This window comes from Crocuta crocuta, unplaced genomic scaffold (genome assembly GCF_008692635.1).
Source record: "Crocuta crocuta isolate KB4526 unplaced genomic scaffold, BGI_CrCroc_1.0 scaffold388, whole genome shotgun sequence".
NCBI lineage: Eukaryota > Metazoa > Chordata > Mammalia > Carnivora > Hyaenidae > Crocuta > Crocuta crocuta.
In genome coordinates this window covers 1,545,981-1,559,771 of record NW_027528867.1, presented here as the reverse complement: position 1 = coordinate 1,559,771, position 13,791 = coordinate 1,545,981, and the positions used below count along the sequence as shown (strand labels likewise).

The following is a 13,791-nucleotide window of genomic DNA, read 5'->3' as shown; positions in this document are numbered from 1 at the left end:
TTGGAGAATGATGGAAGGAAGTCATTTTAAATTCATGGAAGTGCCATTATTTTATTATTCACAGCTTCACTTGGGAACTTTTACAAGAAGAACTACCTTACCTTTAGGAGGTGTTTTGGGTCTGAGATTACATACTCTCCCTTAATCCCTACAGATATTTAGGGAGAAAGACCTAGGAAGTTACATTCCATTATCACTAGAAAGGAGACTAGAAGGCATCCACGGATGGACCATCATGAAGATTGATTAACTGTCTCATTTTGTATCATGCTGCAGAGAAATGTTAGCATGGAAACCTATCCCACCAGCATCAACAAGAGCTCAGACCATTTTATGATCACAGTGAGCATCACTTCCCTGGAGAAATCCCTGATCGTGTGCATAGAACCTGGAAGTCCCCTTTTAATGACACTCTATCTGGGGTTCCAATGTCAGCCTACCCACACCCACATCCACCTGGACATCAACCTTCCAAAGACTCAGGTGTGGCAAAAAGGTAAAACCCCAATGAGAAACTTACTTTGAAATGCTTTTTTTCTCCTTTTTTAAAAAACTTTTTATTTTGAGATAACTGTAGATTCTCATGCACTTACGGAAAATGAAAGAGAGATCTTATACCTTTCACCCAGTTTCTCCTAATGGTGGCATTTTGCATAACTATAGCACTATATACTAACCCGAAAATGACATTGATACAATGCATTGACCTTATTTGGATTTCATCAGTTTTACCTGCACTCCTGTGTGTGTGTGTTTATTGCATGTAATTTTATCACATGTATGAATATACATGACCATGAAATGCATTTTTTTAAGATGGGTCATGGAATGGGTCCTGATACATGTGTGATAAAGCAAATTTAGTAAAATGTTAATCCTGGAATCTGGTTAGTGATTATATGGGTCGACTTCCTGCATGGTTGAAACTTTGCATAGTGTTGAGAAGTAAGATTCCAGCACAATGGGTAATAGATATTTCCAATTTTATTTCTAATCTAAGATTTGGGTAAGGCCAGAGATACCTCAGTAAATCTTGGTGTAATATTAGAATGACTACATTGTGGCTTAGAAAAGTGAAGAATTTCTGAGACATATATAAATAGTTAAGAATTTCTAAGATACATAAATAGAGCCTTAGATGTACTTGACCGAAAAACATATTCACTGGGTATCAACTTTGAATGTAGTACTGGGGCCCCTGGATGGCTCAGTCGGTTAAGCATCCAATTTCAGCCCAGATCATGATCTTGCACTTTGTGAGTTGGAGCCCTGGGTCAGGCTCTGTACTGACAGCTTGGAGCCAGTAGCCTGCTTCAGATTCTGTGTCTCCCCCCGCCCCCCGCTGCTCCCCCACTCATGCTCTTGCTCGCTCTCTCAAGAATAAATAAACATTAAAAAACCAAAAGTCTTAATAAAGAGCTACCCTTTGCTTTTAAAAAATGTGTGGAGGGGTGGCAATAATCATGTTACAAAATACAAAGCATGATATAGTCTCCTCTCATTACAGTCTTCCCATGTGGAACAAGCTTCCTCTGGCTCTTGTGCAGGCCTCACTAACATGAATGATCACTTTTTAGGTAATTCCTGCTCTTAGACATAGTACCTGAGGCAGCGTTTCTCACTCTTGGGCTCCCAACTACAAAGTTCTGTCTGTGTTACCAGCAGGCTCTTTGCTGATTCAGAACACGCGCTCCATTTTCCTTGTCCATCTTGGCAGTATCATGTCCCTTGGGGATCTTAGCCATCCTCTGGTCCAGAGACCTTGTTTGAAAGATGAGAAAACTAAGGAGACTGTGTGACTTGCCTTAGCTTAACAGCCATCTGGTGACAGAGCCTGGTAGTCAGGGCTCTTTCCTGGAACCACATTCTTCCCATCCTTTCTCCGTTCTTGGGCTTCTTTTGTTAGCTCCGTCTTATAGCTACTCATTTGGGTGTGCAATTCTTTCATTTTTCTCAAACTCATCATACATTCTGACTCATTAGACCTAAGTCTTCATCTATCAAAAAAATACAGTTTTTTGTTGGAATGGGAGAAATTCAGAGCCCCAGGTTGTATTACTGAATATTTTCTTTCAAATCATTTGTAACTCTAAGCTTAATCATTTCCCCACTTGTAAAATAAAATAATGATAATAATAACAATAGAGCCTTCGTAAGGAAGGTTCTGATAGTAATTTTGTTCCATTGGAAATGCTGTTCTTTGTTCTCAGAGGAGTAATATACATGGATGACTCCAGAGAGTCTGCATATCGGTACCTACTATGTAACAGCCATGCTGAATAAAAGCAAGGACAGTAGCCAGCACACGCCCACCCTGCTCTCAGTGGTAACTGCCGTCACCGTGTTATTTCAGGGACAGCCACAACAGCATGTGGAAGACCACAGGGTGCCAAGTAAGAAGCCACACCACTTCGCTTTCTCTTCTGCCTGAACTGGCATGAAATGCAGAGCATCTGTTCTCTCATGGGGGGGGCCCAGAAAGAAAAAGCATCAGGGGGCAAATAAATCAGCCTGGCAAAAAAGAAGATTGCATGTAGCGGCCCAGGAAAGTGTGTCTCTTCAGAGCAGACTTATGTTTTATATTTGTCATTTCCTTCTCAAACATTCAGTCCAGGGTGAATCTGACAGTTCTAGATAAAAGAAGCAGTAGGTAGGGGTGTCTGGGTGACAACACTCGTGTAAGCAGGACTCTTGATCTCAGCTTAGGTCATGCCCTGCATCGGGCTCTGTGCTGATGGTACGAAGACTGCTTGGGATTCTGCCTCTCCTCCTCTCTGCCCCTCCCCAGCTTGTGCACTCACTTGCTTGCTCTCTCTCTCTCTCTCTCTCTCAAAAATAAATAAACTTAAAAAAAATTTTTTTAAGTAGTAGGTAGATGCTCTTAAATTCTTTTTTTTAAAGCTAAAGGNAACAGTGTAGGAGGGTGCCCGTTTCTCCACATCCTCGCCAGATGCTGTTAAATTCTATAAGTGTTAAATATGTTGTGGATAAAAGGAAACAAATTTCTTGCTTAATAAGAGAGCTTTTGTAAAAATAAACTGGCAGATCCTGCTACATTCCAGGTTAGGTGGGGACTTTTCTAATTATCACCTAGTTTCAGGGGTCTGCTCACTTTAAAATGGTGCCCTGCATTTTCACATGGGTGATTCTGTGTGATCCCATCTGATTTAAGTCCTGGCCCCTTTGCACCAAGACTGTGGTGTAAAGTTCTGGAAATCATGAAGCTCTTTGTAAAAGAGCTGAGAGAAGGTCATTCACATGTGAATACAGGGAGAGAGGATGCTCTGGAAGACAGCTGCACTGTTCGTGGCAGGGATTTCTGGAAGATCTGGACCAGAGCCTCTCAAGCAGATTTCTCCACCTGGGAGCCCATTAAGTTGCAGATTCTGTTGCAGTAAATTAGGGCCAGACCTGAGCTTCTACCTTTTTTTTTTTTAAGTGTTTGTTTATTTTTGAGAGATAGCAAGAGATAAAGTGAAGTGGGAAAGGGGCAGAGAGAGAGGGAGACACGGGGTCTGAAGCAGGCTCCAGGCTCTGAGCTGTTGGCACAGAGCCCGATGTGAGGCTTAAACCCACAGACCGTGAGACATGACCTGAGCTGAAGTTGGACACTCAACCAGCTGAGCCACCCAGGTGCCCTAAGCTTCTGGCTCTCTTATGAGCTCCCAAGGGATGTCAATGCTGTCCAGACCACACTTTGAGTTGCAAGAGTCACCCGGCAATGACTCACTGCTCTCAAAAGGCATTAGTGTGTCTCCTGCCTCCTCGACACCATGTACAGCGCTGGGGGCCCCATGCAGGGAAGAGAGCTACAGAGAGCAGGATGAGAGTTAGAGGGTGGGACATAGACCCGGAACCCAGAACTTAACCTTGTGCCGTGGAAAGCAGCCAGTCATACAATATTTGAAGCTTTTCATCTGCACAATAGAACGTGGAATTGGTAATTTTCATTTCATTGCCTAGTGACATTTTTAAAAATATATATTTTTTAAAGTTTATTTATTTTGAGAGAGAGAGAGCACATGGAGGCACAAGCAAGGGAGGGGCAGAGAGAGAGAGGGGAGGGAAGGGAGAGGAGAGGAGAATTGTAAGAAGGCTCCATGCTGTCAGCACAAAGCCCAACTCTGGGCTCAAACCAACAAACCTCCAGATCATGACCTGAGCTGAAATCAAAAGTCGGATGCTTAACTGACTGAGCCACCCAGGTACCCCTGAAAATATTTCTTATGAAGAAATGTTGCAACATTTGGAAGTTCTGGGAAGTTATAGGGGATAATATAATAAAAACATTAAATACTCTGGCTTTATCACAGAGTTGATATTTTCCTCTATATAGTTCAGATTTTTTTGTAATAGAAAAATACTCTGGAATAATCAAAGCCCTCTGTGGATCCCCCTCCAGTCTTCCCTCCCACTTACCACAGGGTGATCATTGTCCTGAAATCGGCATTTGTACTGATTCTTTCAGCACATATTTATCAGGCATATTCTACATGCCAGGCCCATGTCTGGGAACTAGAGATAAAGCCTTGGACAAGACAGCATCTTCCTGAGCTTACATTCCAGGGAGAGAGACTGACAAACATAGATATAGAAGTGTTGTTTTGCATGCTTTTGGTCTTTGTTTAAATGTTATCATCTATACCATAGCCTTCTTTAATTTTTTTTTTTTCACTCAGGATTTATCCATGTTGCTATATCTAGCTCTAACTCATTTTTTTAAAATGGGAAGTTGTCTTTTATTTTATTTTTGAGNGAGAGAGAGAGAGAGAGAGAGAGAGAGAGAGAGAGAGAGAGAGAGAATATCCCAAGCTGGCTCCACGCTGTCAGTGCAGAAGCCATCATGGGGCTCAAACCCATGAATCATGAGATCCTGACCTGAGCTGAAATAAAGAGTCAGACACTCAACCGCCTGAGCCACCCAGGTGCCCCCTGACTCATTCATGTTAACTGCTAGAGATTACTCCATTAGTATGCAGTAGGAGTCCTCTCCTTGTTTGTTTGTTTGTTTGTTTGTTTGTATGTTCTGCTGTTACTGGACATGTATATATAGGCTGTTTCCAATCTTTTAGTTATGAACAATGCTGACAGAAACATTCTTTTTCACGTCTCCCTGTGCACATGTACAGAGTTCCCCCAAGGTTATGGGTTCAGAGCTGGAATGGTAGATGCAGAGAGTTTGTGCTTCTGCATGTTTGGTAGAGGTTTACAGATTGCTCTCCACATCCACCAGTTTACATGCTCCCCAGTGGTGAACACATGACCAGGACATTGTTTTCCCTCTCAAAATTGCCTGTGTTTGTGTTTTATGTTTGTCTCTTCCTTAGCACTCTGTTCAGTTATAGTCAACGTGTTGATTCTAATGGCAGGGTGGCCCACAGAACAGTTTTGAGGACACAGTGTCACTGTAACCACCTGAACTGCTTTGGCAGTGACTTCTTCATTGTGTCCAGGATGGTGAACGTTGAAGACACAATCAGGCTGCTCCTTCATGTGACCAGCAGCCCTGCTAGGGTGTCATTGCTGGCCAGCCTTTTAGGATTCTAGATGCTCACCTCTGTGTGGGCTTGGAGGAAGGATCAAGCAAACATGCAGAAGGTGAAGATCATGACTTTGGTTCCAAAAGCCTTGCCATAATNGGGTGTGGATAAAAACCTTCACCAGAAAAGGCAGGTAGCATGGTAGGAATTCAGGGTGGCATAGGAATTTGGGACTTTTTTCTTAAATTTCTCTTCATGTCTCCTGTCTCAGGGCTTCACAATTTAACTCTTTATATTCTTTTTTTTTTCCTTCTTTAGCAGAGGTTGAACCCCCCTATGATTCGTTTAAGTTAGGAATAAGCCAGAACATCTAGAGAACTTAAACAAAATCAAATCGAAGTGTATCTCACTTTATACATTGGATGTGAAAGTCAGGTGTAAGTAAAATTTTAATTTCATGTAACTGCAATATAGAAGAAACCTGTAAGGAATCTCTCTTTGGAACAAAAACCCCTTGATGACAGCCTCCTATAAATTTCTATCCTATGCATTTTGTATTCTTACGTTTTCTTACACTTGGGGATTGTAGAATACACACCGTCCATTTCTTTGTTGCCGTGGGTGTAGAGTTGCCAGTTACAGGAAACAAAAATATAGGACATCTGGTTAAATTTGAATATTGTGTAGTGAATGCATTTTTAGTGTGTTGCTCCCAAGTGATCCATTGTTTATCTGAAATTCAGGTTTAACTAGGTGTCCTCCCTAGTGTGATAACCCTACCTGGGTGAGCAGGAGGTGGAAGGATTTCTGAGGCCAAGACCTGATCAGCTGTCTATGAATATTTCAGATTAGAGGCCTAAACCTGGGACTTCAGCCCTCATCTCCTGCTTCATCACTTAGGTCTCTTGTTCATTATCTTGTGCCCGCGCGCCGCCCTTGATGTCCACGGAAGTGCCAAGGCTGGAGCGGACCGTCCTGCTGCTGCTTAGCTGGAGGAAGCAGGGGCTACACTAGGTGAAGATCCATCTTGGTTCTGCTGTTCCTACAGGTAAAGGTCACTGTCCTGGCTGATAATGACCGCAGCTCTCAGTTTCACTACCTCCTGCAGGTCTCCACTGGCTGTCAAAGAAGGGCCTCCACAGCAGCTAAGCTTAATGAGATGAATGTTCTGCACTCCTTGCCTTATGTCTCCTACTGTCCAAGATGCGCTCTGACCCAGTGACGCCCCGGCGTCCAGGAGCACTTACGAGGGCGGCTCCTAGTTCTACACTGGACATCTGCAGAGGCTTCTCTCCTTGTCCAACCCCACAAAGACTTCATCTCAGTACAGCTCTGTCTTCCCCCTTGTCCTTTGGGATAAGCCCAAAGAATCCTTTTAGAGCTTCTTGCATTTTATCTTTCCTTATGTGTTTTAGGTGGTTATCGCCCTCTATGGATCAGAGGGCCAGAGCGAGCCCCATCACCTTCATGACCCTGAGAAGGCAGTCTTTGAGGGGAGGGGCCTAGACGTCTTCCCCTAGAATTCTCCAGGGGAATTGCGCAGCATCCGGTTCTGGCATGATGATTTGGGGGCCAGCCTTTCTTGGTAAGTCCCCGCTGCCTCCGCCTTTCTTCTTCATGGATCTCTGGTGTGCTGGGGCAAGTCTAGCATGCCATCACAACAAATGACAATAATGCTTTGGGCCAGATTGTAACCAGTGACAATTAGATTTAAATTTCAAAGCATCAGGGTACCTGGTTGGCTCAGTTGTTCAGCGTCTGACTTCAGCTTAAGTCATGATCTCACAGTTTAGCTTCAGGCCCTGCATTAGACTCTGTGCTGACAGCTCAGAGCCTGGAGCCTTCTTCAGATTCTGTGTCTCACTCTCTCTGCCCTCCTCCCATCCCTGCTCATGTTCTGTCTCTCTCTGTCTCAAAAAAAAAAAAAAAAAAAATGAGTAAATGTTAAAAAGAAAATATTTAAAAAAAATTTCAAAGCATCTACAAAAAAGAAACCTTGGTATGGGAAATTAACAATATGATTTTGTGTGGGTGGTAAAGTGATAGGTGATTTTTTTCTTTTATCTTCATTTAATGTTGTCATGATTGTAAAAACCGCAGATAATAACAAGTTACTGCTCCAAAGTGTTGTAAATTAAAAGTACCTCTAAATGTGAAAAATATCTTTCAAGATTAAATGTAATGATGGGGCGCCTGGGTGGCTTAGTCGGTTAAGCGTCCGACTTTCGCTTAGGTCATGATCTCGCGGTTCGTGGGTTCGAGCCCCGCGTCCGGCTCTGTGCTGACTGCCAGCTCAGAGCCTGGAGCCTGCTTCAGATTCTGTGTCTCCCTCTCTCTCTGACCCTCCCCTGATCGCGCTGTCTCTCTCTCCTAAAAATAAATAAAACATTTAAAAAAAAAAAAAAGATTAAATGTAATGAATGACTTTTCACTAAGTATACTTTGGGTCAAAATTAAGAGCTTGAGGGGAAATAAGGGAAGAATCATGATATGGGATGTGCCCATGGGGCTAGAGAGGGAAAAGATCCGTGGTGAGCATGTGAACCTGATGTGTGCGAGGTCCACATGATCCTGTTTTTATCAAGCAGTGAGCAGGATGAGAAGAGGTGGGTGTAGAGAATAACAATGAAAATAACTAAGGACTGAGATGATTGGTTGGTTGGAGTTTGGGAAAAAGAAGAGAATGAAGTCAAAGGTCTAAGGCCCAGGTGCTCAACTTGTTGCTGAATATTGTCCACCTGAAAAGAGTGTGCAGCCTGCCTGTTTGTCAGCAAAATGAGTTTTTCCATGCTACTCTAGACCATTGGGCCAGCAGAGTCTGATCATTTGCTTGCTGCCTGCACTCTGTTCAGGCATCTATTGAGCAACTCAGACACTTTCATTCCATTTTGATTATAATGGTGAATAATGTATAATAAGCACTTGAAGAGATGCTTAATGTCACTAGTCATCACAAAGTGCAAACTAAACCACAGTGAGAGCACTAAACATCCACCAGAATAACTAAAATGAAAAAGTCTGACAAAACCAAGTTTTGGTGAAGTTGGAGGCAACTGGGACTCACAGGTGATGCTGGGAACACAAAACACTGCAGCCACGTGGGAGAACAGTCTGGCAAGGCTTGTAAATGAAAGCATATGTCCATCCCAAATTGTATACACATTCGTTCATAGCAGTTTTATTAATAGCAGTTCAAAACTAAGCAACACAAGTGTCTATCAGGCGAATGAGTAAGAAGTGTTAGCCTGTTCATTTAATGGAATACTACTCACCAACAGAACGAACAGTCTATTGATACAGTTACATGGGTGAATCTCAAAAACATTTTGCCAAGCGAAAGAAGCCAGAACAGAAGAAAACATGCAATATGGTTCTATGTATATGAAATTCTAAAACAGGCAAACTTGTACAGAGACAGAAAGCAGATCAGTGGCCACTTGGGGCCAGGGGTGAGTCTGAGGGGGGTTCACTGGAAAGGAGCACAAGGGAACTTTTTGGGGTGATAACTTGGCAGTGGTGGTACTTACACAAGTGTTCACATCACTAAAAATGTGTTGGACTGGGGGTTCCTGGATGGCTCAGTTAGAAAAGTGTGCACCTATTGATCTCAGGGTTGTGAGTTTAGTCCTCATGTTGGGTGTGGGGATCGCTTAAATAAATTAAAAATCTTAATGTATTCTACTGTATCTTTTATTCATTTTTAAAGTAGATTTCACACACAGAGCAGAGCCCAATACAGGGCTGGAACTCACAACAGTGAGATCAAGACCTAAGCTGAGATCAAGAGTTGGGCACTTAGCCAACTGAGCCACCCAGGCACCCCTTCACCTGTATGCTTCAAATGGGTGCCTTTTTATCATATATAAATTATACCACAGTAAAGTCTTGTGGTTTTTTTCATAGAGCACCACGAAATTAATTTCATCAGTACTGAATTATTGTTTTGGCTGCCTTTCTCTTTGATTTCTTTCTGAGTTTAGGAATTTGGGATTATATGTTTATTTCGGGGTGGTTTTATTGTTCAGTTTCTCTCTATCCTTCATCCCTGACTGGTAGTCTTGCTGCTGTTTCCATGCAACTCTTCACATGGCTAGACTACAATTAGGCCTTATTATATTACAGTATTTTGGATCTCCTTTCCCTCAGTGGAATTGATAAAACTAGGGCTATTGCAGATTTTGTCATTTACCAGTGGATTTCTTGGCTCAATTCCTGGTTATGGGGCTGTCCTTTTTTCACCCACCTCCATGCCCATAAATTAGCAGTTTATTGTTCTGCAGTCTCCCTTCATGAGCTCCAGCCTGAACCTGGGCTCCAAGCAGTGAAGTTGGCTTACTCTACCTACCCCACCCTATGAAATACTTTCAGTTCCAGTTACCCTGCAAGAGGCAAATTCCTGCCTGCATACTGCCTTCTTCCAGACCTGGAGCCCAGAAATCTACCCTGCTCATCACCATGTTTATTCATTCCATTTCTTCTCTTCAAAGATGTTTAGCTCTTTTTTTTTTTTTTAAGTTTCTTAATATTTATTTTTGAGACACAGAGATAGAGCATGAATAGGGGAGAGGCAGAGAGAAAGGGAGACACAGATTCTGAAGCAGGCTCCAAGCTCTGAGTTGTCAGCAGAGAGCCCAACATGGGGCTCGAACCCCCAAACTGAGATCATGACCTGAGTTAGTTGAAGTCAGATGCTTAACTGAGCCACCAAGGTGTCCCAGCTCTTTTTTAAGCCCAGCCCATATTTTTGGCTCTTCCTTTTTTTTAGTGTTTATTTATTTTGAGAGAGTGTGTGCACATGCAGAGAGAGGGAAAGAGAGATCCCAAACAGGCTCCACACTGTCAGTGCAGAGCCTGATGCGGGGCTGGATCCCACCACCCTGGGATCATGACCTGAGCTGAAATCAAGAGTCAGACGTGTAACCACCTGAGCTACCCAGGCACCGCTTTGGTTCCTTCTTTCTATGCCTTATTTATAATTCCTCCATATATGGAGTAGAGAAGGGGCTCAAACTTGAATTTACCAAACTATCTTGAGTGGAAGACTAATGCAAACTCTTGAAGAGTAAAAGATTTATCAAAGCTTTTGGGAAGATAAAAAACTGTTTTTAATTTTAAACTCTCATACAATATAAATTAACCTTATCCTCAACAACATTTTGTCCTAAAACTACAAAAGAATCACGTTGCCATGAATTTGAGAGTCTTTCTAGAGGTGTTGGATAGTGGCTGAGTTGTTGCTGTAAGCATGTTGCCAGGCAAACCGCCTCTTAGTCTAGGATGCTGTTGAAATGAAGTCTCGCTTCTGCTCTGTTCGGATTTCTCTTCATAGACACCTGTTCTCCTCCATGATTGTAGAAAAGCTCACCCAGGGATCATCTGTGGTTCTCAGCTTTAGCTCGACATCCCTGGAACCAGTTCACAAGAGTCCAGAGGCTCTCTTGCTGCATGACCTTGCTTTTGTGTGAGATGGCTGTCAATGTCATGTTCTGGAGAAGAAATGGCACCAGTGCTGAGAGAGATGGGCAAGGCCTGGGTGATGTGTGGCGTTTGTGGTGTGTAATCCTCTTACTGTACCACACGCTCCTTCCTTGCAGGGTCAGAAACACGATCTTGATGTGCCTTTGTTTTTCCTTGGCTGCGCTAACACTCGAATACGCTAACAGGTTTCCTCAGGGTTCCCATTCATTAGTGAATGAAGCAGCCTTAGGAACACATCGGGATCTTTACTGCCATGAGGATGTCCTGTCCTTAGGTAGTCATGGTTAAGTTGCCAAATAAATGCCTAAAGCTGGGAGGGGAAGGGCTCTGAGATGATTTCAGCTCTTGAGGATGAAAGTTGATGTGATGCTCTTCTTCCAGTGTGTCCGTTTGCTGTGACCTGGTCCCAACTGCTCATCAGCATCCAAACTGCTGTCGTCCTCTCCCCAGTCAGTCTTGTAATCCTGATTCGGTCTCAGGAACCCTGCCTCTCTTTCCTTCCCGCCAGGCTTCCTGCCTCTCACATGCTCCTTTTGAGCCTCTGTCTCACAGAGGTGACTGAGGTAAGCTGGGTATCTAACTGTATGGGTAGATGGTGGGCCCTGCTTCCCCATGTAGCCGGAAAGGCCAGCAGACGGGATCTTCTGGAAGGCTCATGGGGTCCTATTAATCTTGATAGCTTTTCCCTAAGTTCTCTCCTCTGGGCTACGATGCATCATGCCCCTTGTTTCTCCCCTTACTGACAGTATTCTGAGGACAGGATGTGAGTGTAGAAGGTACAAATCTGAAATTTTCATTTTTGATGTTTGAGCAAATGATCCTTTCTTTCATTCTCTATTCTCCTAAAACTAGTTTTGTTTTCTTTTTTTAAATGTCTATTTTAGGGGCGCCTGGGTGACTCAGTTGGTTAAGTGTCCAACTTCAGCTCAGGTCTTGATCTCGCGGTTGTGGGATTGTCTGTGCTGACAGCTCAGAGCCTGAAGCCTGCTTCGCATTCTGTGTTTCCCTCTCTCTTTGCCCTTCCCCTATTCTTGCTCTCTCTCTCAAAAGTAAACATTAAAAAATAATAAATTAATAAATGTTTATTTTATTTATTTTGAGAGTGTTAGCGGGAGAGGGACAGAGGGGGGAGGGAGAGAGAGAGACAGAAACTGACTGTCAGGCAGGTTCCATGCTCAGCATGGAGCCTGACCCCGAGCTTGATCTCACTACCATGAGATTGTGACCTAAGCTAAAATCGGACGAGATCGGGCGCGTTCAGGGTGGTATGGCCGTAGACTCACCTAAGCTAAAATCAAGAGTCAGGCACTTAAACAACATAGCTACCTAGGTGGTCCTCCTAAAACTAGTTTTGAAGCTACTGTGAGGTGACTTCTTTCTGAAAAAGGTGAAAGAAAATGAAAAATGGAGGTTCTTCCCACTAAGAATTTGCCTCTCCTACTAAAGGGACAACCTCACCATCTATAACTGCTACCAGTCCTGGGTGAATGTAAAACTGACTTTTCTCATCTTGGTTCTACATTCAGGAATTAAAGGAAACTTTGGGATTCCTACTCAGGAGAAGTACGTATTTACTCTCAGAGTTGGAACAATCTTTATGGCTTCCTTCCAACGTTAACAAGCTGGTGCAGCTTTTATCCAGCCTCATCTGTTCTCACTCAGAGGGTCACGGCTCTCATCGGCAGGCAGGACCCCATTGGGTGAATGGTGAACTTCCGCAGGTTTTAGGAACTGATGTGCTTTCTACCTCCTTCTCCCTTGCTTGCCTCTTTCCTATCCTTCCTACCGCTCAGCATAACCAGCAGGCAGTGTACAACCTTCTGCTTGGCTCACCTTCCTTAAACTTCCAGTAGAACTTTCAAGACATTATAGCTGTTGAAACAAAGTAAAAGATTAAGGAAGAACCCACAAAACTGCCCTCAGATGCCCCCATATTCCATCTGCTTTGTTGGGGGCTCTTGAAACGTGTCCTCCTTTCTCTTCTGTGGAATGGTGAGATTATGTAATCTATGGATTCTTGAACATAGTTTGGGCCTCCTGGGCACTTATATAGTTGTACATGTCCTGCAGTTCTGGTGAAAAAGCCCAATTAGGTTTAAATTTTTGTTTGCTTCTAGAGCAAAAGTTGTTTTTATTCTGAATCACAGTGCAGAATTGTAGAAATCGTTACCAGTTAGCCAGCACGCTCGGAGAAGACAATACTAATTGCGGTCTCATCACCATTGACTGGGCAATTTAACCTCATCAATGAATGAGTTGCTAATCTCTGCCAGTAATTACTCTCTGCTGAAGTCTCCCACTTGCTCAAGTGTGAACCCCGGCCTGCATTTGCAGTGGTTCCTGAAAGCCAGCATCATTTCTGCCGTCACCTGCTCAGAGTTCTGCAGAGGCTTCGATCTCCTGCAAGCGCACTGGATCCCGCCCAGGCTGGCCAGCCTTGTGACATCCTAGATGCCACCAACCAACCACAAAACTCCAGGAGCTCTTGGAAATGCGTATTTTCCCAACAGAACAGGGGCCATCCAGGTAAGCACCACACCGGCTTCCTTGTAATCTTCCTGCGCCTCTCTCTCAGCTGTTGGCGGATTATTCAACTTCTGTTCTTAAAAGGGAGGCAACCAGTTCCCCCCTCCTGAGTCCGTAAGAGGGGAAGAAGCTCATCACTAAAGGCCTGCCCAGATGGTTGACTTACATCTGCTGGCCCCTTCCGGGGGTCACTAGCCTGGCTGCAGCCTTTTTTACTGCACTTCATAGCCTAGAACTGAACAAAGACCAAGCCACTGGCTGGGTTATTTCCATGATATTATCAGTGTTTCAAAACATTGTCATCAGC

The 13,791-nt window shown here is 43.6% G+C and overlaps 1 protein-coding gene across 1 annotated transcript in view; it reads left to right on the top strand.

Moving 5' to 3' along the window:
• The window catches only part of PKD1L3 (polycystin 1 like 3, transient receptor potential channel interacting), a 62,637-nt gene that overhangs the window by 21,822 nt on the left and 27,024 nt on the right, over positions 1 to 13,791 (top strand). Inside the window, 15 exon segments of the mRNA XM_077756320.1 lie at positions 277 to 496; positions 2,211 to 2,340; positions 2,342 to 2,393; positions 3,063 to 3,067; positions 5,328 to 5,598; positions 6,529 to 6,645; positions 6,896 to 6,988; positions 10,757 to 10,849; positions 10,851 to 11,007; positions 11,340 to 11,435; positions 11,438 to 11,501; positions 12,436 to 12,665; positions 13,293 to 13,421; positions 13,424 to 13,484; positions 13,569 to 13,789. Coding sequence (XP_077612446.1) covers positions 277 to 496; positions 2,211 to 2,340; positions 2,342 to 2,393; positions 3,063 to 3,067; positions 5,328 to 5,598; positions 6,529 to 6,645; positions 6,896 to 6,988; positions 10,757 to 10,849; positions 10,851 to 11,007; positions 11,340 to 11,435; positions 11,438 to 11,501; positions 12,436 to 12,665; positions 13,293 to 13,421; positions 13,424 to 13,484; positions 13,569 to 13,789 — 1,939 coding nt within the window.